The sequence below is a fragment of the Pleurodeles waltl genome, chromosome 3_1 (genome assembly GCF_031143425.1).
Source record: "Pleurodeles waltl isolate 20211129_DDA chromosome 3_1, aPleWal1.hap1.20221129, whole genome shotgun sequence".
NCBI lineage: Eukaryota > Metazoa > Chordata > Amphibia > Caudata > Salamandridae > Pleurodeles > Pleurodeles waltl.
Genome location: NC_090440.1, coordinates 1,972,121,308 through 1,972,143,969, shown reverse-complemented (window position 1 = coordinate 1,972,143,969; position 22,662 = coordinate 1,972,121,308). Strand labels below are relative to the sequence as shown.

Sequence of the window (22,662 nt, the reverse complement as noted above, 5' to 3'; positions counted from 1 at the left end):
GAGTTGAGGCACAGGGTCTTGAAAAAGGCTGCCCTTTTAAGAGGTTGGTGGAGTTCCACCATTGCAGAAAGTGGTAAGTTTGGCGGTCTATCAACACTAGATCCTGAAGACGATCTTATCACTGAGACCGCTGATGAGACAGACATTGCTGTAACGTTCGTGTGTGAAGTCTGCCATGTGGGACGATGGCAATGCAGGGTGCCATCATCCCTCAAAGACGCATGACAATTTTGACTGTGGGAGTGTGATAGTGTTGAAACTGAGGAAAATGTTGAAAACTTTGTATTCGAGCTAGATTGGGGTAAGCTTTTCCCAATTGGGTATTGAGAACGGCCCCTAAATATGGTTGAATCTGCAGGGATTGTGGATGAGATTTTTTAAAAGGTATTGTAAACCCTAGCTTGTGAAGAAGGTTTACCATAATTTGAGTGTGGAATTGGCACTGTTATAGCGTGTGTTTTGAGAAGCCAGTCGTCCAAATATGGGAAGACAGGAATATTTTGTCTTCTGAGGTACAATGCAACAACTGCAAGACATTTCGTCTATACCCTTGGAGCAGTTGCGACTCCAAAAGGGAGGACTTTGAATTGATAATGTTTTCCTGTGACAACAAATCTTAGATATTTGTGGTATGCAGGGTGTAGGGGAATGTGGAAACCGGCATCTTTTAGGTCTATGGCTCTCATGAAATCGTTCTGTTGAAGGAGTGGGATGACATCCTGAGAGTGGCCATGTGAGAGTGTTCTGAAAAAATGTATTGGTTTAGGGGCCTGAGGTCCAAAATGGATCTGAGTGACCCATCCTTTTTTTTAATGAGGAAGTATAATGAGTATACTCCTGTTCCGTGTTATTGGGATGGAACATGTTCTATCGCGCCTTTCAGAAGAGACTGTAACTCCCTTTTGAGGAGTCCAATGTGTTCTCGAGATAACCTGTGAGTGCGAGGATGGATGTTGGGACGTGTGGAAGTAAGCTCCAAACAGTAACCACGTTGGATAATGGAGAGGACCCATTAGTCCGATGTTATGTCTGCTCATTGTGGGTAGTAGTACTGAAGCCATCCCCCAACTGGTGATATATAGGGTCATGGTATTTGGAGTTAGTCAGTGTTTGCTGTGGAAGCTGAACCCCGGGAGCTAAGGTTTTTGCCTCTGAAGTGATTTCCTCTGACTGTACCCCTAAAGGAGCCTTTGGAGTAAGAGTTTGAGGCTTGTTTACTGTGGGAGGTGGAGGGGTCCGATGTTGTAGAGGATTTGTAACTCACTCTAAACATTGGGTGACGAAAAAATCCCTCTTGTGCTTGTGACCGGAGAGCCTCCGTGGCCTTTGCAGTGTCTGCCTTTTTTTATTTTTTTTTCTAACGTGGAGTCAACTTGTGCTCTAAAAAGTTGTTTTGTCAAAAGGCATATTTAATACAGCTTGCTGCATTTCTGGCTTAAATCCAGAGCATCTAAACCATGCATGCCTTCTCATCAGCACACTGGTATTTATGCCTCTGCGGACAGCTTTTAATGCACACCGAATAGAGTTATTCAAAATTGTGTGACCCTCTTGAACAATTTGCTGCCCACGCTTTCAATGCTCGTCTGGGAGACATTGGGGGAGATCCTCCATTTCATCCCAGTGGGCCCTATCATAACTAGAGTAAGGTTTGCAAATTGGCAAAACACCAATGATTTGCAGCTTGCGCAGCCACTCTCTTGCCTATAGCGTCAAGCTTTTCAGTCACCTTGCCTTGTGGAGGACAGTCTCCAGTGGTTTGACTCTTAGCCCTTTTTACTGGCAGCAGTGGGCGCTATTGAGTCCGGTGGCTTTTGTGACCTGATAAAAAGTGGGTCTAAGGGTGCAGGTTTATATTTTTTGCCTACCTTATGTGTTATGAATCTGGAGTGGACAGGCTCTTGAAAAATATCAGCTGCATGGCACATCGTTCCAAAAAGCATAGGGAGATATTGGGTGTCTCTATGAGTGTTGGTAAGTGTGTTGAATAGGAAATCCTCTTCAATGGATTCTTTATGTATTGGTACATTATGGTATGCAGCTGCCCTAGCAATAACTTGTTTGTATCTGGTGGTATCTTGTGGAGGGGAAGGCCTAGCAGGATACAGATCTGATTCAGTGTTAATCACGGGCTCCGGATCATAAGAATCCCAGGAGTCTAAATCTTGAAGTGTGTCCCCCTGAGTAGTGTTCTTCGATAGGGTTGAACCCTGTCGAGTAAAATCTTCCACAATAGGAGATGAGGGAGAATAAGCAAAATAGATAGGTGGAGGTAAAGTTGGGGTGGGGGAGGAGGTAATAGGAGGAGGGAACCTTCTTTTTATGCAACTTTTTTGGAGGAATGGAGGAGTCCAATATCTCCTGAAAAGTTAATTTCCTTATAAAAGTCACAGTAAGTGAAGCTACAATGTGTCCTGTGCCTTCCTGAATGTATAGTCTGCGCTGTCTAGCGTCCATAGTTTCAAGTATAGGCTGAATAGGTTAGGGCATGGAGGAAGAATGTCCAGAGTCCAAAGGTCCTGAAGTTGCAGTGTCTTTATGTTTCGGAACCAAAGTTTTCGGTGGATGGCCTTTTTTTGGTCCCAAACTCAATTCCATAGACGCTCGAGGTGGGTGCAGTCGGTGCCAAAACGTTTTCCATACTAGGTCGGGCCGAAGTGGATGAGGTCTATGCCGAAGCTGCCTTCATCGGTTTTTGTTCCAAGCCGGTAGGTGGGGCAGCCAAACCTTCCTGAGACTGACCATGGCTTGCTTGCAGTGGTGGTCCAGTGACCTCAAAAGGCACTTTTTCTGAGTTTTTGGGTGAGGGGATAGGGCCCCTTCACAGTTTGTGCTGACGTTAATGGTTGGCTCTCGATGTCTGACTGAAATACGATCTTGGATGGAGACAGCGTCTTCTTGTTATGGCTGCTCTTGAGCATTTTCCTCCCCTAAAATATCTGAGGTGCCTTCTGGAGATCTGTGTGCCATCTCTAACCTGCAAGCTAGTCGGTCCCGAAGAGTTTTCTTCTATCGAAACGAATGCCACACCTCACAAGTAGCCTCATGACAATCCGGTGAAAGACAGGGTATACACCAGATGGTGATCGGTGTAAGGGTACTTCGAGTGGCTGCGGGGACAGAACCAAAAGGGTGTCCATTCCATCAGGATTACATTATTTTTGGCACCACGAGGTATATAGGCCAGAAGGCCAACTGGGCCAGCTCTGAACAGCGTGCAGTCGAAAAAACTGGTCCGTTCAAGTCTGAAAACAATTGATGTGTCGAATATAGAGAAGACGGCGAGAAAGTCTCAAACCAGGCCAAGTTGAAGACAGAGCAAAAGATTACACGTCCGAGCCCCACAGCGGAGAGAAAACAATCTACCAAAGGACTCAATGCCGATGCGCAGTGTCACCGAGAGGGAGAAGTCACTCGATCCCATGACTCGAAAAATAACTTCTTCAAAGAAAAACAACTTGTAACACTCTGGACCCAACACTAGATGGCAGGATAGTGGAAAGCATGTGCATCTACAGCCACACATGCCATCAAACCTATGGTTACTAGCGACTTTCTGCTCTCAGCTTAGAATCGTCACCAATCTATCAGTTTTAAAAATATGTTTTAGCAGTATACAGTAGCATGAACAGCAAAGCAATGAGGCATATTTCCTACTGACAATTTGTTTCTCTGTAAACATTTGCACTCAAGTATCAACACTGAAGCAGAAGTGCCACTAAAAAATGCAACATCCATTAAGTTGCTTGTTTTTTAGAACAACTGTATTAATGAGACACAAAGTGGCATGTTGCTTGTTTTGGTACATTCTGCTGGGATACCCCGGAGCTTACAGTTCCAGTGTCTCCCTACCACATTTGTGAAGAAAGCAGTCAGTCTGCCTTATAGTTACTTTTGCAACTTCAGTCAACACAAGGAGATGTAAAACATTAGTCATTTTCAGCTACTGTTGTAAGAAATATGTCTGTATAATCACTGAAGGAGTGGGGTAGTCGGGAACCAGAGGTAAGACTGGGTCAGTCTTATATCGGTGTCCAGTATTAGTTAGGTTGCTTAGAGTCCTAAAGCAGGGGAGTCAATGTTGGAGAATATCCAGGCAGGGGGGGTGCTGTGTTGTCCTACAGGGGAAGGGGGAATTTCCCTTACGGACTAGGTGGTCTCACACACATAATAGTGTCATGCTTCATCATATGACCACCTAGCCCCACCCAAGCAAGATGATACTGCTTGGGCGGACTCGACCTCTTGGTTAAAAGAACCAGAGGGAGTGATGAAATTAGACTGACTGGATAGTTACTTAGATCCAGATGAGGTGAGTAATAAAATTACCAAGCATGTCACTGATGGTTGCTGCTAGTTTTAATATAGGTGCATGCTGGTAAGACTAAAAACAAGAGGAGGAGGCTCGTTAGAGAGTAATGTCTCCTGGAGTCTAAAATGAAAAATGGGTGACCAACATGTTTCTGCCCTCACAAGGTGCTGGTAGGTCAGGGGCATTCGTCAGGGTCGGAGCACACGCAGTAAGTGGAGTGCTCAAAGTGGATAATGAATGTCCTACCTGAACGGGTAGTTCACGGTGGGGTAGGACTATGATAGAAATTAAATACACCACAATTTATTCAGAATCTATTCAGAGTGAGAAAAAACGTGGCAAACCACTGCAAGGCACACAGCAAAAGGTGAAAACATGTAAAAATGTAAAAGGCAATCACACACGCATGCAGATGTGACTTACCAAAGGTTAGGGGGCGATTTGCCTCTGGTCTGGCTAATGCCGGGGAGGGGTTTTCCCTTGTAGTCGCACTCTGAGGAGATTAGGCGTTTAGGTAGGGAAAACAGAGGGGAAGAAGATAAAAAAATGTATAGAGAAAGTGCAGAACATGGGGGCACGAGGGAGACCCAGAGAGGGAGGTAGGGATAGACAGAGAAAGCGAAAACAAGGACATAGGGAAGAGAAGAGGGAAGGAAAAGGGGGGGGGGGTTGGCAGTTGGTGAAAGGGAAAGGAAGGAAAAAAAAAGGGGGAAACAAGAGAAAAAGAAAGAAAGGGGGGGACAAAGAGAAAAAAAAGTAAAAAAGAAAAAAGGGGGGGGGAAAAAAGAAAGAAAAAGGAAAAAAAGAAAAAGGGTTGAAGCTAGGCAGACTGGAAGCAAAAAGAGGGAAAATGGGGAAAAAGAGGTGAAAGAAAAAGGAAAACAAGAAATACGAGGGGCCAAGGGGGCCAACACTTACCACTCCAAAGGGAATACCATGGGGGGTACCTACATGCCGGAGCCAGGCCGCTCTGGTACTGACCGGAGGGCTGATCTGCAGTTTTATGTCGATCAACAACCAATTGGCAAGAGGCTGGGGAGCCTGGGGGTGGGGTCTGGTGTAAGGATTATCAGGTGTGTAGGGCGTATTGCCTAAAGCCTCCCGGAGCTCAGGGAGTGTTGCTGCCACGCCCTTAGACCGGCCGCGCCCCCCGTGCGGGGTGCGCCGGTGCTTCAATGTGGAATCCGCCCGCGGGACCTCTGTGAAACCGAGGCCCGCGGGAGACATGGTGGAAGAGGATGCGGCGCGGATGGCAGGCGCGGAGAGCGTCCTGCCGTGGCACGTCGCGGGAGGCGCGGTGCGTCATCAACGCTCGCGGGACTCTGGGATATAGAGTCCCGTAGAGCGCGCCTGGTAGTCCAAATAGGACGCCCAGGCGGAGTGGAAAAAAGGGGGGTGGGGGGTGCCAGGGAAACAAGGCGGGAAGGAGGGAAGGGGGGGGGAGGAGGGGAGGGAAAAGAGGGAAAGGAAAAGGAAAAAGGGATCAAACAGGAAAGACTAAAAAAAAGGGGGGAAGGTTGTGCAGCCAGGGAATGAAAAAGGGAAAGAAAGAAGAGGGGGGGAGGGGGGAGGGAAGGGAAAGAAAGAAGAGAAAACGGGATAAAAAGGAGGGCTAGAAAAGGTGGGGGAGAGAAAGAAAGGGGTGTAAACAAATGAAAAGAGGGCAGGTGGGAAAGAAGTGGGAAAAAAAGGAAAAGAAAGAGGGAAGTTGAGGAAGGAACACCAGGGTCGGGGAGGGGAAACAGACAGGGTATATGCGGAAAGGAGAGGGTATAAAAGAGGGAGAGTGATGGGGGGGGAAAAAGAAAAAGAAGAAGGAAAAGGGGAGAGGAGGGAGAAGAAGACAGGGAACGAGAGAATAGAGGGGTATGTGCAAAAGAGGAAAGGGAGAAAATGTGAGAGAGAGAAAGCGAGAAAAATAATAATAAGCGACAATAGCTCTGATGGCAGGAGAGAAGAGACTGAACTGGGTAATGGGGGTGATCCCCTGGTCAAAAATTAATAGTAACCAGCGAGTGGGTAATGGAACCTGTAGTAGGGCATAATAAGGTCCCAAGAGGGGGTCTCATGTGGGGAGGGAATCTTACAGGTCTCTAGTCATCAACCTAGAGATGACCACTGGATATTGTCATTCAATCCTCTAGTGTCTGTTTGCAGCCTCCATATCCACCTCTGTTCATATAATAATAGTTTATGTTTGGCATTAATTGTTGTTGATTTCAATTGGTCCAACACCACCCATTGCATGTGGTCAGGATGGTGATTGTAGGAGATATAATGTTCAGTGAGTCTTGTGGCATCTCTCTTGCAACGGATGGTGCTCCTATGTTCGACGATGTGTGTGCCCACTCTTCTCGTTGTCATCCCAATGTATCTCTTGTCACAGGGGCATGTGATCATATATACCACGTTTTTACTGTTGCAATTTGTTAATTGTCTCAGTTCCCAGGGCGTCCGTAGTCCTAGATCAAGTGTAAAGGTTTTCTTGGTGAGTGCGCACACGCTGCAACTGCCGCATGGGAAGTGTCCTCTGGGGGGAGGAAGGTCCCAAAGGGTCCTTTGTCTACTTATGGTAGGGTTTACCCGTGGGCGTGTATGTATGATCATATCCCGAATACTTTTTGCTTTTTTATAGGCATTCATTGGGATCTCAAAGGGAAGACCCCCAGAAGTGAGGATTTTCCAGTTTTCATTTAGTATCTTTTTGATCATATTAGACGCTGGGTTAAATGTAGTTACACAGATCAATGGGTCTCCTTTACTGGCTCTGCTGCTAGGATGCAGTAGAGTGTCCCTAGGGCTCACACGAGCACGTTTATCGGCTCTTCTCAGTAGATGGTCCGGGTATCCTCTTGCTCGAAGTTTGTTAGTGAGCTGTTGCGCATGTTTTTTATAGTCCGTTAGTTCGGTACAGTTCCGCCGAAGACAGAGAAATTGGCCCACTGGCAGGTTTTCCTTGAGGGAGCGTGGATGGAAGCTCTGAAACTGAAGGAGAGTGTTTCGATCAGTAGGTTTGTAGAATACTTCTGTTGTCAGTGAGCCATTTCTTTCTGTTATTAATAAGTCAAGGAAGGCGACCGCTGGGTCACCCAGCGTGGCTGTGAATCTCAGAAACGGATTCAAGGTATTCAGCCAAGTGATAAAAATATTGGCTTCTTCCCTTGTGCCTCTCCAGATGACCAGGATGTCATCAATGTATCTCTTCCATAGCCTGATATGGTTGACATAAGGGTTCTCTTCAGTGAGGACCATTTCTTTCTCGAAGTGATCCACATATAGGCATGCCAGGCTAGGAGCGAAAGTGCTACCCATGGAAGTACCCTGGATCTGTAAGAAGAAGTTCTTATCGAACTCAAAGAAGTTTCTAGTGAGGGCCAGATGGGCTAAGTCCAGGATAAATTCTGGGGGGGTAATGTAGTTCCAGATACCCCTATTTAGTAGGTCACTGACTACTTCCAGCGTTGCCTCCTGTGGAATGTTGGTATATAATGATTCCACATCTAGTGTCATGAGATGTTCTTTGTCTTTATCAAATTCCAGGGTATCCAAAAGGGAGAGCACATCTGTTGTGTCTTTGAGGTATGTGGGAATTTGTTTCACGAATGGTTGGAGGAACCAGTCGCAAAATTGGGACAATGGTTCTAGTATGGAGCCAATCCCGGAGACTATTGGTCTTCCCGGGGGTGGGTGTTTATTTTTGTGAATTTTGGGCAAAATGTAGAAGTATGGGGTTTTTTGGGTCAGATTGGTTGAGGAAGGCGGCCTCATGTTTAGTGATCCACCCGTTGTTCATACCCTTGTCAATCAGGAAAGTGATTTCTTCCCTGACCTCTTCTGTCGGGTCCCTTGCCAGTTTCTTATAATGATGGTCGTTGTTCAGTAGGCGTAGACATTCAGTATTGTACATCACTGTGGGCATTATCACTATGGCCCCGCCCTTGTCGGCTGGTTTAATAGTGATGGAGGAGTCATTGCTAAGGTTCTGGAGGGCTGTGAGTTCTTCGGTACTGATATTGTGGAAGATCTCCCTTTGTGTGTTCTGTAAGTTGTCGATCCTCCTACTCACTGATTTCTCAAATGCCAAGACTTCTGGTGGCATCAGGTGAGAGGAGGGAGTGAACTTGGATTTGGGACGTAGCCCGGTGTTCCTTTCTTGTTCTTTATTAGATTCGGGGTTCATAAGAAAAAAGGTTCTTAGTCTGATCTTGCGAAATAACTCTGCTAGTTCTATCCTTAGTTTGAAGATATCAAGTTTTGGGGTGGGGACAAAACCTAGACCTTTCTCTAGGGCTTGGAGCTCGTTGGTATTTAATACTCTTGGGCTCAGGTTGACAACGGTGGTGGATCCCTTGCTTATACTCTTGCTTGTACTGGGGGATTCGTCGTCTGTTAATCCTTCCTTTAGGTTCCAACTTACTCCCTTTTTCCTGCCCCTTCCCCGTCCGGGGCCTCTCCCAAAAAAAGGGACATTGGGAAAGGACCAGGTCGTTTGTGGCTGGGGATACAACGGGGCTTGGAATTGGTTTGGTGGCCCATAGGGGGAGGGCCAAGCCCAGGGGGGCATGTTGAGCAGCGGGGGTGGGTGGGGGTGGGGAGGTGGGTGGCCTGTGAATGGAGTGGGCCAGTTATTCCGAGTATTCCCCCTCCTGCCCCGCCTTGGCCGTGTGGGTTGTGTGCGGCTGGCGTCGGAGTCCGAGCTCGAGTAGCCTCCGGACGATGTAAGAAATATGTCTTCCAGCGCACAGATCCCTTTCATATTTCAATTTGAAGATAGGGGTTATTGACACGTAGTGAGTTATGAATTGCTATCTCATCAAATAAATATCTCTAAAAAAAGATCAATCAAAAACACATTCAGTGATAATTTAGTAACCAATTGGCTTAGAAAGTATTAATTCCAACAATGTCATAAATCTTATTATGCCTGTTTCCATCGATAATTCTATTATTTTAATCACTTGTTTTTAGGCCTCTTTCTTTTAGTTTTAGGTTCTGAAACACACACAAGATAGGTTCCATTTCAGCTACAGTTTCCATTTTAATTAGCCTCTCCTGAGTGTTTACCTTTAGTCTCAAATACATTTTAGGTAATGGAGGCAGCCATGTTTGATAACGGAGGCTGCCAGTTTTCATCAAATTATACAGAATCATCAGCATGTCTGCCTTTGACGCAGGTGTCGTCTGTGCACAATCTCCTATCTCTTGGCCTTGTGCTAGAAATAGTTGACAAGTTATTCCACAAAGACAAACCCTTTTATCCAGGTATGCACACCACCTCCGAAAATCAGGCTAATTATTTATTCATCTGCTAGAACTAGCACAGCGCTTAGAGATAGCACAGTGAAGGTAGAAGGGCTATAAATTGTGATGTTACAACTTTTCCCTGTTTTCAATGTTACTGAAAAGCTTAGCTGCTCTTTATTATCTTCTGTGATGTTACAAATATTATGAGCACTATATTCTAGCACTTTAAAACAACTATTTTAAAATAAATATGTTTAATATATGTTTTGTTTCTTGATTGTGTAAATCATTAATGAATGATTGTTTTAATTACCACTGCTCCCTGTTAGTGACCCAAAAGCATTGATACCATCTCATTTATATATTGGGTGGGGTTTTGCGGGGCTACAATACCCTATCTTTCACATTCAGTGCTGGTGCACTGGACTCAGCTCACTGGTGTCACCTGTGGGTGTGAAAACAAACCTTGTAGAGCTGAGCCAAAGACTCCATTTACACAACACTATCTTTCTTATAAAGAGGGTGCTCTTTATTATTTGATATAAACAGCAAATTATTTGCAGCAAAAATGTTTAAAATAAAGGGGGTCATTATGAGCCCAGCGGTGAGTGTAAATGTGGTGGTAGTACTGCCACATTATGAGAATGGCGGGTTGGCTGTAGCCAACCCGCCACTTCTCCACTCATACCCCCAGGGCGTTATCGGCCCAGCAACCGGCAATAGTACCGCCGGCGACATTTTGAGCCTGCCTACCACCATGGTTAACCATGGCGGTAGGTCCTACCGGTGATAGGGAATTCATTCCCTGTCACCGGTAGGCGTCTCCCCCACTCCCCCAACACAAACCTGACCCCCCCATCCAAATTCCCCCCCACCCCCTCCGATCCTCACACACGCCCCCACCCCCTCCGATCCTCACACTCCCCACCCCCTCCGATCCTAACACTCCCCACCCCCTCCGATCCTAACACTCCCCACCCCCTCCGATCCTCACACTCCCCCCACCCCTTCCAATCCTCACTCCCCCCACCCCCTCCCAATCCCCTCCAATCCTCACACTCCCCTCAGATCCTCACACTCCCCCCACCCCTCTGGCATACATGCATTCATTCACAAGCATACACCCACGCGAACAACACAAAACACACAGACGCATTCACACACACACACACACACACTCAGTCACACACAACAACATCCCTCCCCTCCCCCTCCCCTGTTGAAAGCCCAACTTACCTTTGTCGAGGAGGTCTTTCGGCAGGGAACGGGCGCTAATACCACCAGCAGAACACAGCCAGGCCATATCACTTGTCATAATACGGTTGACGGTGTCCCTCTATTAATCCATCATAATTTGGCTTGCCACATCACCTAAGTTTGGACCCAGCTATATGCAAATCAGTCCTGACACTTCTCCCCATGGAACCAGTCCAGCCCGTACTGCCAAGCCAGTTCCTTCCTGGTCCAGAACCAGCCATCCTGGGACCAGTTTCAGGGTCCAAACTGGGGTGGCGTGGTTAGCAAAGGAATAATGGATTTAACCCAGATCTGTGACGGGGGGGGGCTGAATGTTTGAAAAGTTTCAGCACTCCAATCATCATCCTTTTGTGTTACCCACTATCTATGGCCTATACAGGGGTCTAGAAAGGTGAAGATTGCTCTAGTCGGAGGAAATTATCTTTACTCAAACTCTGTGGTGGAGTAGGTTTGAAAGAGCATAAAAAACTGCCTCTGCTAGAAAATGTCAGAGATTTTTATATGTTTGAACCAGCTGTGAAGAAAATGAATTGAAGATTTGTTAAAAAAAAAATGAGACGTTAATATTATTATGGAAAAATTCAAATTGTATTCATAAATACAAAAAGAAAATGAGTCAATAGAAGATGTGTCTGCTTTACAGTGCATCACCATTATATGCCCTTACTGAGGAGCAAAACAGTGGCGATTTTTGTACTCCGTTTACAAATTACCTTCTCCATTATATTGCAGGATAGTTTGAGGAAATTCGCAGGATTGAAACAGAAAATATCTTAAATGAGAGATCTATTCAGGTTAGGCATAGACTGAGACATGTACCTTTGACTTATTGGGAGAAACTAACAGGATAAAAGATTTGCGTGATTAAAAAAAAAAAAAAAACTGAGCCAATTTAATTTAATCTTCTCCATGAGAGTCCCCAGTATGTATATTGTTAAAAAGCACTGTGGAATTACGTTTATATGTAGACTTAAGCAAACTGAATAATGACATTTGGATACATCAGCCTCCTTTACCGAATCTCCATTAACGTATCCAGGCTTGCAAGATTCACTGTGGAAAACACTGTTGCTCCTGCAAGTGAATGCCTCCAGGTTGAGTTATATGAACAGTCAATACATCTAACTTCATTCATAACTCCCAATTTTTTTTTTACATTTCAGAGGATGCTGTTTGGTGTGGCAATCACTGTATGAGTGTTTTAATGTCTTACGAAACAAACTGTTGAAATACTTGTTTTTGGAAGGGAATGTGAGGAACATAAAAATTAGCAGGTAGTGTTGAGAGTCTAGAAGAGCAAGTAATTCACCTTAAGACATTTTAAATCTAATTAAAACTTAACTATTTTGGGATAAACAAGTGTTTTCAAGTTCTATCCAAATCTATTCAGAAGCAACATCTAACAGCTCTGTGCGTAATTCTGATGGAATAATTACATTAATGTATTCAAAAACTGCAAGATAGGTCACTCAGATCCCAACAAGAAGTGAGTGGCTGCAGGCAGGTAAGATTGATCTCTTTAACAATTTAGAAGCCTTAGGAAGCATGATAATTGTAAATGTATAAATAAGTTTAAGGGAGAATGCATTTAATGGGAGTCAACTCAAACTGCACAGTGGCAATTTAGGCCACATTTTTAAATGATGTTTAAATACTAGGTTTTTGGAGGATTTTGACATGCAGTTGTAACCTTCCCTGGAAGAACTACATTTTGGCAAACTGTTGAAACTTACAAGAAACTGCCTGCAATTTTTAAATAGTGCTTTAGATCCAAGATAGTGGGAGAAATGCTAAAATGCCTGGAGAACTGGAGTTGTGTCTGCTTAAATAGACAATTCTCCTCAGACAATCCAGCAGGCCAGACATTTAAGCTGTGTAAAAGGACGCTTAAGACTAATTTTTCATTTTAGCTTGGCATTTTCCATTAATTAAGGATTTTCAAATACTCACTTCAATAAACAGCAATCATCTTCCCTAAAGAGTGAAGTTTACATTACAAATGACACAGAGATACCGTCTTGGCACTGAATATAGAATTCCCAAAATGCCTCCCTACATGAATAAGTGACCAACATCTAGAATCACTAAGCAAGTTGCAAAGAAATACAGACTCAAATAGTCTGATAAACATTATGAGAATATGATTAATAGCTATGAGTACCTGATAAAAAACGTGACCAACTGTCCAAACGTAAAATGCAAAAGAATTATGCAATGGCTAAGTTAACCCACTCGCAGGGACAACATTAGGTGATGTTATTTGATTCTCAATAAAAGGATCTGATAAAGAAACTGAGCAAGGTGAAATGTTTAAATGATCTGCAGCACAATGTAAATGTACTCCTAAAAGCAAAAAAACAATATAAGGCAGGGAAAGAAAATAACAAAGCGCAATAGTCCCGGGATCACATAAAGTTCACAATTTTGGAACATGGTTCAGCAAGGTTTATATGGAAAAGATACCAGGGACAAATGTATGATGTCAGAAGGAAACTGGGTTAAGCATTTGTATTTAATTTATGAGGGTAACAGTGCTCCCATTTTTTGGTTGATAATGTGTTTTTCTCCCTGTTCTCAGTAGCCACAATAAAAATATATAATTCCCTCCCTTAAATTAACAAGGGCAGTTGGGTGGAATGATTTACCGGGAATTAGAATCAGATCAAACTTGGAATGATGGTCAAGACATTTTGTCTTGGGCGTTCAACAAAGTCATATTTTCTGGTGCATATCCAGCAAATTGGAAAGGAGCTATAATAAAACCATATGTATAAAAAAGGTGATCCTGCTGATGCAAAAAATGATTGAGTAGTTAGCTTAATCAATGCTGTGAAAAAGGTGCACCACTAATAACAATATTAAAAGCACTTAAAATCTGGATTTAAGAGGTTATTTTAATTACTTTGAAACAGGGTGCTTTTTAAATGAAGGCACTCTATCACAGATCACTGTTTCAATCTTTCGGCAACAGAACAAAAATCCATGGAAACTGGAGGTTCTTTGTAAATCTGTTGCATGTAACTTGGTTAATCAAGAAACATTTTAAAGATACTAAAGATATTGGCGATATTCAGAAAACTACTCAAGAATAATTGGGCCAGGGTTGAACTGGATAATAGTGGTAGCCTCTCTAGGAAGAAAAATATCAAGAATTGATTGTGTCAACGATGTGTGCTTGCACCAACATTATTTGCATTACACCTTACAGATTTCCCTAAAATCATATTTGATTTCCACTCTTTCTGATCCAAAATGGTAGGCCTACACATCTCTTGTATGCGGATGACCTTATAATAATGGCTAGGAGCCCAATTGGCATTGGGAGGAAACTGGCAGATTTGTATAAGAGATGTCAAAAACATAAACTGACTACTAACCTAGATAAAACTTAAATATTTGGCAGAAAGCAACAAGATCACATATGGCTACTTGGCCAACAAGGGTAGAGGAAGTCTGAGCAGAAGTATTTTTGGACTGTTATCAACAAATCACTATCTTGGTCTTTGCACATGAATATGTTACACTATAAAGCACTTTCATCTGTAGTAGGAGTAAAAAAAAAATAAAAAAAAGATTACAAGTGATCAGGGGGCGCCTATGTTACACCCTGAATGTGTGGTTGATAAAGCTATGGTACCCCTAGAATTTCTATATGGGGCAGAGATACTTAGCCTGAAGAGATACTTACACTGGGAAAAGGGGGGAAGGATGGTGTTTGAATAACCTATTATCCCTATTGAACTGTGCCATGGTCCCAGCCTTTAGAATGGAAACAGACTTGCAATCCTGGCCCTCCATTGCCTAGGAAGGAACCTTTGAACGCATCCAACGAATCACCACAGGAGGCAGGGCCTTCTCTTACCTCGCCCCCACAACCTGGAACTCCCTCCCCACCAACCTCCACAAAACCAAAGACCTCCTACTCTTCAGAAAAAAACTCAAGACATGGTTGTTCGAACAGTAACCCCTTCCTCACCCCACCTCACAGGTGAGTAGCGCGCTCTATAAATTTTTTTGATTGATTGATTGATATTTTAGAATAAGCTGTTAACATCAGTTCAACAGAAAGCCGCCACTCTTTGTAAAGATTAAATCATCATAAGGGCATTTAGCTGGGCAAAAGTTAGAAAAATAGTTGTTGGATATTGTAATTTTATTAAAGATTTATACTTTTAATATTGCCCTCTCCAGAGTCTTATTAAAGAAAGAAATTACAGAGTTTGCCAGTTTCAAGAGAAAGATGTATGATATTTACAATTGAAGACTTCATCTCCCATATGCTCAAATCCAGAGAAAATAACTCTTCATTTTCTTATTTACATTCGCTTCCAAACCAGCATATATGGAGTATACTATTAAAATGTACTAATCGTGCTACATCCTCTCTATACACATCTACTTGGTTAGATTTGGTTTAAAAGTTCAGATCAGCTGTGTGGCAGTGGTTTGCTAAGCAAAATACTAATGTGCATGTCATAACTGATAGACTTTTTTTTTTTAGTATTGCAAGATGAATATTTAAAACCTATTTTAAAAAAATAATAAGTTCACAATGGTCAGCTGTGAAATTTGTATTCTCAATGCAATAAATGGACATTTACTGGTCAATGGCGAGATTTTGAACTGCTGTTAATTGTTTACTTTTTCTGAAACTTTTAGTTCTATCAATATAGAACACAAGGGGCCTTTTAACATCTAATGTATGGAAAGCCCTCTCTGCAACTGAATCTGGTTGAGGGGGAAAAAAACAGCAATGCAATTGATTGATTGAGTACAGAGCGAGGAAGATGCACAAGGTCGGGAAAATAAAAAGCCTCGGAATCATCACCAACATGACCTAGAACTAAGCCAGAAACTTCAGGATCATATCCTGAATGTCCAGGGCTTGCTGGAATTGTGAAAAGGCTTTTAATGCTACTGTGTTCAGGACAACCCTTATTTAGAGAATCCTCTGCATAGGGCTCAGGGGGGGCTTCAGTTCATTGATAGAAAATCCCAAAGAGATCAAGAGTCCAGCAGTCTTCATTATGTAGTCTGTCTGATTGAAAGCCTGCCTTGAGCAACCAGTCGTAGAGGTACAGGAACACATTTATGCCGATCTCTGACGATAAGCAGCTACCACCGCTATTATTTTTATGAACAGCCAAGGTGCCAAGAAATCGTTACAGGGCAGCACAGCAAGGAAGTGTTCTGCCCTGACTGCGAGCTACAGGTAGCGTCTCTGGGGCTGTAAGACAGGCATAAGAAAATATGCATCCGTAAGTTCAAGGCCATCGCCAATACCTTGGATCCAGGGTAAATAAGATGTGAGCCAGAGTGAACATTTTGAAACTGCCCTTCTTCAGAAAGGCATTCAATGGTTTGTGGTCCAGTAAGCAATATGCTTAAGGCCTCCATCCTTCTTAGGGATGAATTATGATGAATAGCATTAATCACCCCTCTCCGAATCCAGTAATTGCTTGACGTAACCTTCAGCCCCCGGCAAACTGACTTTTGTAGCAAGACAGTGTTATGGTCTGCTATGGTCTGTCAAAGCTCACTTTGTTGTAGGACTAATGAAAGATGGAGATGAAATTAAAGGTAGGGCATAGCCCCTTTGAACAATCTATAAAATTCATCAATCTGAAATGATGGATATCCTTCTGGGAAGAAATAACATATCCTGGCCACACCAGCTGGCTGTGGGCCTGAGGGGGCAAATCAAAGTGGATTGGGTACCGCTGCAGTAGGTGAGAAAAAGAGTATAGGGATTGTTGTCCCTACTGGAGTAAATGGACCTGGCTGACACTAAGCTCTCTACCTCAGCATCACAAGCCTTTCATGCACTGGGGTCTCATCAACAAATCAGGGTTGACAGCGGCTGCTCTGTGTCTCCTGGCTAACAGCCAGTTGATCAAAAGGCGAGCATGGTTTAGACAAAGTGGCTATGAGAGTGGCCATAAATGCCCTGCTAAAAGATAAGTGGCTCAGATAAAGTTGAACCTCATTGAAAAATTTCAGCCAATGAATCTGTTTTTGTTTCTAGAGTAGGTAACTGCATATCTTGCACTTCTGCTGCTCTTCACACAACTGCAGTGAGATGCACTTTCTTCTATAGGAGGATAAGTAGGAGTGTCTGGCTATTTGTTGGTGCAGTATATAGCCAACTGGCATTTTGCAAGTACAAGTACATCCCTTCCTTGCTGTGTACGGCAGACTGTCTGGCTTCTCATCAGCGTCATGAGAGACATTAGGTATGCCCTGGATTGCAATGTTGTCTGGCTCGAAAAGGCCTCTATCTTCAGATAACATAGGTAGCAATAAGGTAAACATAAACAACATTATTTAAACATTGAACCATACTTATCAGGTTCTGCATAAAGTAATTATTAAAGCAATAAAAATAAGTACACATTTACTTTTAACAGTGTTTAGATACAAAAGATTACCTTTAGTATCACCGCTGCTATTATGCCAAACAGGGCAAACAGACAAAGCCCAACCTGGCGTTTGTTAATTTTTGTCGTCAAGAAAAACTTGGCCCATTCCACTTTTTTTATGGTGCTCGGTGGGTATCTCAGTCCGTTCATGCGCTCCATTCCGAGAGACTTGATTAAACATGAACGTCGATGAGAGAAGGTGATGAAAGTGTGCTTTCCATGGTAGGCACCCATCCCACTATGACCTTAAAAAGAAAAAGAAAAATAACTTATTGCAACTCAGTTGACTGCCCATGCACCAGGATAATCAGAAAAGCTGAGGCTTATGCTAAAGTATTAAAGTTCCCAGCACCTTTCAAGCATGATTACATTACTGGGAGGAAGTTAAAGAGATGTGAACAAGTGTATGACTAACTCTACAACAGGCTTGAGAGTTAGCATTACTTTGATACAATCTTGTACAACTCCACATGAATATCTTCTCCCTACGGAGCAGACTTGGGGCACACTTTCACTATTACGTCTACTACTTGCTTGATTTCTGTCCACTTTGGGTAGGCAAAGAAATGAGGAACTGCCCTATCACCACTCATAACAGGATGTATCTATCACTGTGTGATAACCAATAGATTGATGATACAAGAAAATCCCAACACAACTGGGGTAAGCAAGGACATTTGCAGTAATAGTACTGTGTAAGCCCCCCACCCCCAAGCCAGAGTCTACAACCTACTAAATGGCTGAAAAATCTCTTCCAGGCTGAGAATGTTGTGATATCCCCCGGACTACCACTTCCCCAATGTGGAAATGGACATACATAGTATACAATTATGCACTGGGTAAATGCAGCCTGACGTGTTTCTTTCACGGGGAATACATTTTTGCAAATGGAAAATCCCTTTCCAATCATCCCCTCAATGTCTTTAGGTGAGTAGAGGAGTTACTCCAACCCTCTGCTGGAGTAAAATGGCAATTTTCAAGTTGGGAAAGGGATGGACGGGAGTTTATGAATAAATACAAATTCACAAGTTTGTGTCTCTTCATAAACTTACAAGGCAACTTACTCTCCTACTTCCTGTTCCTTTCACAAGATGGATTAGTGTGTAAATTTATGTACTCATGACATGGAAAACACATTTAGTCTGGTCGGTAATGGTTCTGCGAACTCCTGGCTCAGCTGAAGTTACTTTTGGTTTTAAATTTTTGTGTATGGTGGAAAATGCATTTGCGAATCAAGCCAGAGTATCTTCACCCCTATAGCCATCTGTGCTATCCCATCTGAAACCTAGTGTTTTCCCCCCCGCTGAGGTGGAGGAGTGGAAAACTGGGAGAATGAAACATCCCTCAACTTTTGGAAGATGTCCTCTTATGAGCCAGTTTTAAATGAGCCACAAATGCTCTAAACTATGCACAACTTTTAGATATCCTTTTTCCTTAATCAAGTTCCACTAGACAAGGAACAGAGTCTTCCACTGGAGATAACAAGCATTTACAATGCATCGGGTCTCGCGTTTGCTCGTGTTAGAGCCGATCGCGTTGTAAACTCCTAACCTGACTTTTCACCTATCGGGCAAAAGTGCATTTATGCACGTAACTCGAAAAAGTGAAATCAAGTAGGTAAAGCGCTCGACTTCTGCCAAGCGAGATCGGGCTCTTAAATTAGTTTTTAAAAAAAAGTCCACGAGCCCGATGGAAAACAGCGAGCCTCGCATGTTTTCTGTACTTGGTCGCTGCGCTCGAGGAGGGCTAGCCACCGGAAAAGGCATGACGTATGCGTGCCTTCGACTAATGAAAGCAAGCTGATTTAATTAGGGAAGCCCACGAACCAATAAAAAGCACTGACGTGAAGTTGACAGGGCTCGGAGCCCTTTTCTAAATACAAAAGAGTCTCCCTGCTATACGCATGCGCGAGCGCATGCAAAGCAGGCTTGACCCTAAAAAGGAATGGATGTGTTAACGCCACAACTGATGATTTAGGACATAATTGTGGTTTTGATGATTGAGAACCAGGGGTGTTACTGTATTTTGAGAAATGTTACCATCTAAAGGTCTCAGGGAAGCATACGTAAAAAGCCTACAGTTTAGTGTAGGAAGAGATCACTAATCTGAAGATGATAAATAAGGAGAGGTATTATCTTAAGAGTGCTGAAGAGGTCCATATGGCACATTTTAAAATAAGACGAATGGGTAAAGATGACAAACCAATCAGAATTAATGAATACTAAAAGTATGGGTTTAGCAGAAAAGATTTAACACAACATCAAAATGCAATAAAAAAGGAAAAAAACAACAACTAGCTATCACTCCTGTCACTAGCTGACCTTATACTTGCCTTTGATCCTGTACAGCACTCTACTGCCTTTTGGATAGGTTTGTGCTACACAAATCACACACAAATACATGTAAATATTTGGGTGGCCCCCCCTAAGTATTTGGTCCGTTAGCAATATTTATTCTAAAAGTACCCATCCCATGTGTAGGAAAGTAGCCTTTCTCTAGCTTGGTTACCCCCTTTTTTGTCAGTTTGTCAGTGTCTTTGACTATGTTCACTGGGATCCTGCTAACCAGGACCCCAGAGACTGTGCTCTCTCCTATAAATTTGGTTGCTGGTAACTTTTTTCCCCCAGTTGGCATACTGGTCCCCCCCATGTAGGTCCCTAGTATATGGTACCTAGGTACCCAGGGCGTTGGGGTACCAGGGGATCCCTTTGGGCTGCAGCAGTTATTCTGCCACCCATAGGGTGCCCATGCAAAGGGTTCTGCAGGCCTGCCATTGCAGTCTGCGTGAAATGGGTGCATGCACCTGTTTTCACTATAGGTCACTACACAGGCCACTATAAGTCACCCCTATGGTAGGCCCTCTCAGCCCAGAGGGCTGGGTGCAGGTACCGGTCTGTGAGGGCACCCCTGCACTAGCAGAAGTGCCCCCACAAACTACAGACTTTGTGAGTGCGGGGACGCCATTTTACACATGTACTGGACATAGGTCACTACCTATGTCCAGCTACACAATGGTATCTCTGAACCTGGGCATGTTTGGTATCAAACATGTCTGAATCATACCCCAATACTGTTGCAAGTAATGGAAGTATGATTCCATGCACTCTGGGGACTCCTTAGAGGACCCCAGCATTGCTACCACCAGTCTTACAGGGTTTTTCCGGGGAGCCCTGCTGCTGCCATCCCTCAGACATGTTTCTGCCATCCTGCTGCTTCATCTGATCAAGCCCAGGAAGGCAGAACAAAGGACTTCCTTTGGGAGAGGGAGGTACCACGCTCTTCCTTTGGAAATAGGTGTGGCTGGCTTGGGAGGGGTAGTCTCCCGAAGCCACTGGTTTCCTTTGAAGGGCACAGTTGGTGCCCTCCATGCATAAACCAGTCCACACCGGTTAAGAGACCCCCAGCCCCTGCTCTGGTGCAAAACTGGACAATGGAAAGGGGAGTGACCACTCCCCTGTCCATCACCACCCCAGGGGTAGTGCCCAGAGTTCCTCCAGAGGGTCCCTGGGTTCTGCCATCTTGTTTCCAAGGTTGGCACTGAACTCTGTGAACCTCTTAGTGGCCAGGCAGGTGATGTCAGAGCCCACTCTTGATAGGTACTTACCTGGTTAGGTGAAGAATTCTCCTTTCAGCACAATTTAGGGTCTCTCTCTTGGGTGGGTCCTCCGATTCGGCTTGCAAGATTCCAGCAGGACTCCTCTGCAACCTCTGCTTCGACTTCTGGCCTCCGGTACTGCGACTGGAACCTCCAAGCCCCTAGAAACTGCTTCCAAAAAGAAAGGGCTCTTGAGCAACATTGTTTCCAGGACTCCTGATTGCTTTGCAACATTTTCCTCGCAATGCATCCTCAGAAAATTGCAACTATTCAACCTACACAAGAAGAAGGAATCTCCCTTAATCTTATCTCCCTTAACCTGGTCCTCACGCCGGGTGAGAGGGATCTCACAGTGCACTCGAGTAGTCACCTCCGTGAGGTAAACAGCTTAGACTTATGCCAGTTAATCCGCAGGCCAGAGAAATCACCAAACAGAGCTATCTCCGCCATCACCAGGCTCAAATAGGTAACAGGGTGGCGGAGAAACAAGAAGATATCATCCACATATAAGGAGGCCAACAAAGGTCTGCTCTTTAATGGCAATCCTACATGTAGGTGTTTTTCCTAGAAGTGACGTACCAAAGGGTCTGTCTCAATTATGAAAAGGAGGGGCGAGAGAGGGCACCCCTGCCGAGTTCCCGTAGTGATGGTGAAGGCCTGTGACAGTGTACCGTTTACCTGGTTACGGGCAGTAGGAGAGAAATACAACTGCATTATCAACGAGACGAAGCCCGAGGCATACCAAGCTTTCGGAGAGTGGCCTCTAGATAGGGCCACTCTAAAGAATCAAAAGCCTTCTCTGCGTCTAATAAGGCAACCGCAGCCGATATCTTTAGGGAGACTATGAAGGGATGTGAACACCGTACGCAGGTTCAGCGACGTGGACCTGTGTGGCACGAATCCAGATTGAGCTGGTGAGAATATCCAGCAATAGGGACAGTCATTAAGCCACCATCTTTGCCAGAATTTTATTGTCAAAATTCAGGAGTGACAAAGGGCGGTATGAGCCGCAGAGGGTGGGGTCCTTGTCCGGATTTAACAGCAAAGTGACAACGGCCTTCCGTACCGTGTGCAGGAATACTCCCTCGCCATGGCTCCTGGTACATGTTCAGAAGGTGGGGGACCAGGATGTTCTTGTATGCCTTATTAAAGACACCCGTGAATCCGTCCATGCCTGGCGCCTTAGAGCCATTCAACTAGTCAATTGCCAGCATAACCTCCTCGGCCGTGAAGGGCTCACTTAGATACTGCTGTTGTACAGCCACCTCCTCCAGATACCACTGCATCTGAGGGGAGTGATTCTGTATGCGGGTGGTGTAAAGTTGCTTATAGTAATCAAATAGTAGTGTCTGTACTTCAGAGGGCACAGGTCTTTGTGCCACATGGCTCCTGCAACTCAGCGATACAAGAGGGCGATCTGGGAGGGTGGGGGGAGGGGGATTATGGGGAGGCAGAAGGTATGCAAATGTGCAGCCGGGCCTCTTGCCCTAACCATACCAACACACCTTAGCATATTTACCCAGGACGTTGGCTTGGGCAAGCAGATCCGCCCAGTGCATCGTGAGGACGCCCCGCTTTCCGCCCCAGCCAGTGCAGTTTCACTATGGCTAATATCCCGATAGCTAGTTTGCAGAACACCTGATTGCTCAGCTACGGTGATCCCCCTTATGTAGGCCTTGAATGCCTCCCATAGTGTAGCTTTAGGTGTGAGGCTGATTTAATAGTACAGTATTCCATAAAAGCGGTGTAGAGATCCAAAGGGAACACCTCATCCAGAAGGGTCATCGCAGGGAAACGCCATGAGTGCTCAAAATAGTCTGGACAGGGAATGCATG

The 22,662-nt window shown here is 44.3% G+C and overlaps 1 protein-coding gene across 8 annotated transcripts in view; it reads right to left on the bottom strand.

The window, feature by feature from the left end:
- ALDH3A2 (aldehyde dehydrogenase 3 family member A2) overlaps window positions 1-22,662 on the bottom strand; it is a 325,020-nt gene that overhangs the window by 48,881 nt on the left and 253,477 nt on the right. For all 8 annotated transcript variants that reach the window (XM_069226358.1, XM_069226364.1, XM_069226365.1 and 5 more), the window contains one exon: window positions 17,242-17,477. In XM_069226358.1, coding sequence (XP_069082459.1) covers window positions 17,242-17,477 — 236 coding nt within the window. The remainder of the gene's footprint in view (window positions 1-17,241; window positions 17,478-22,662) is intronic.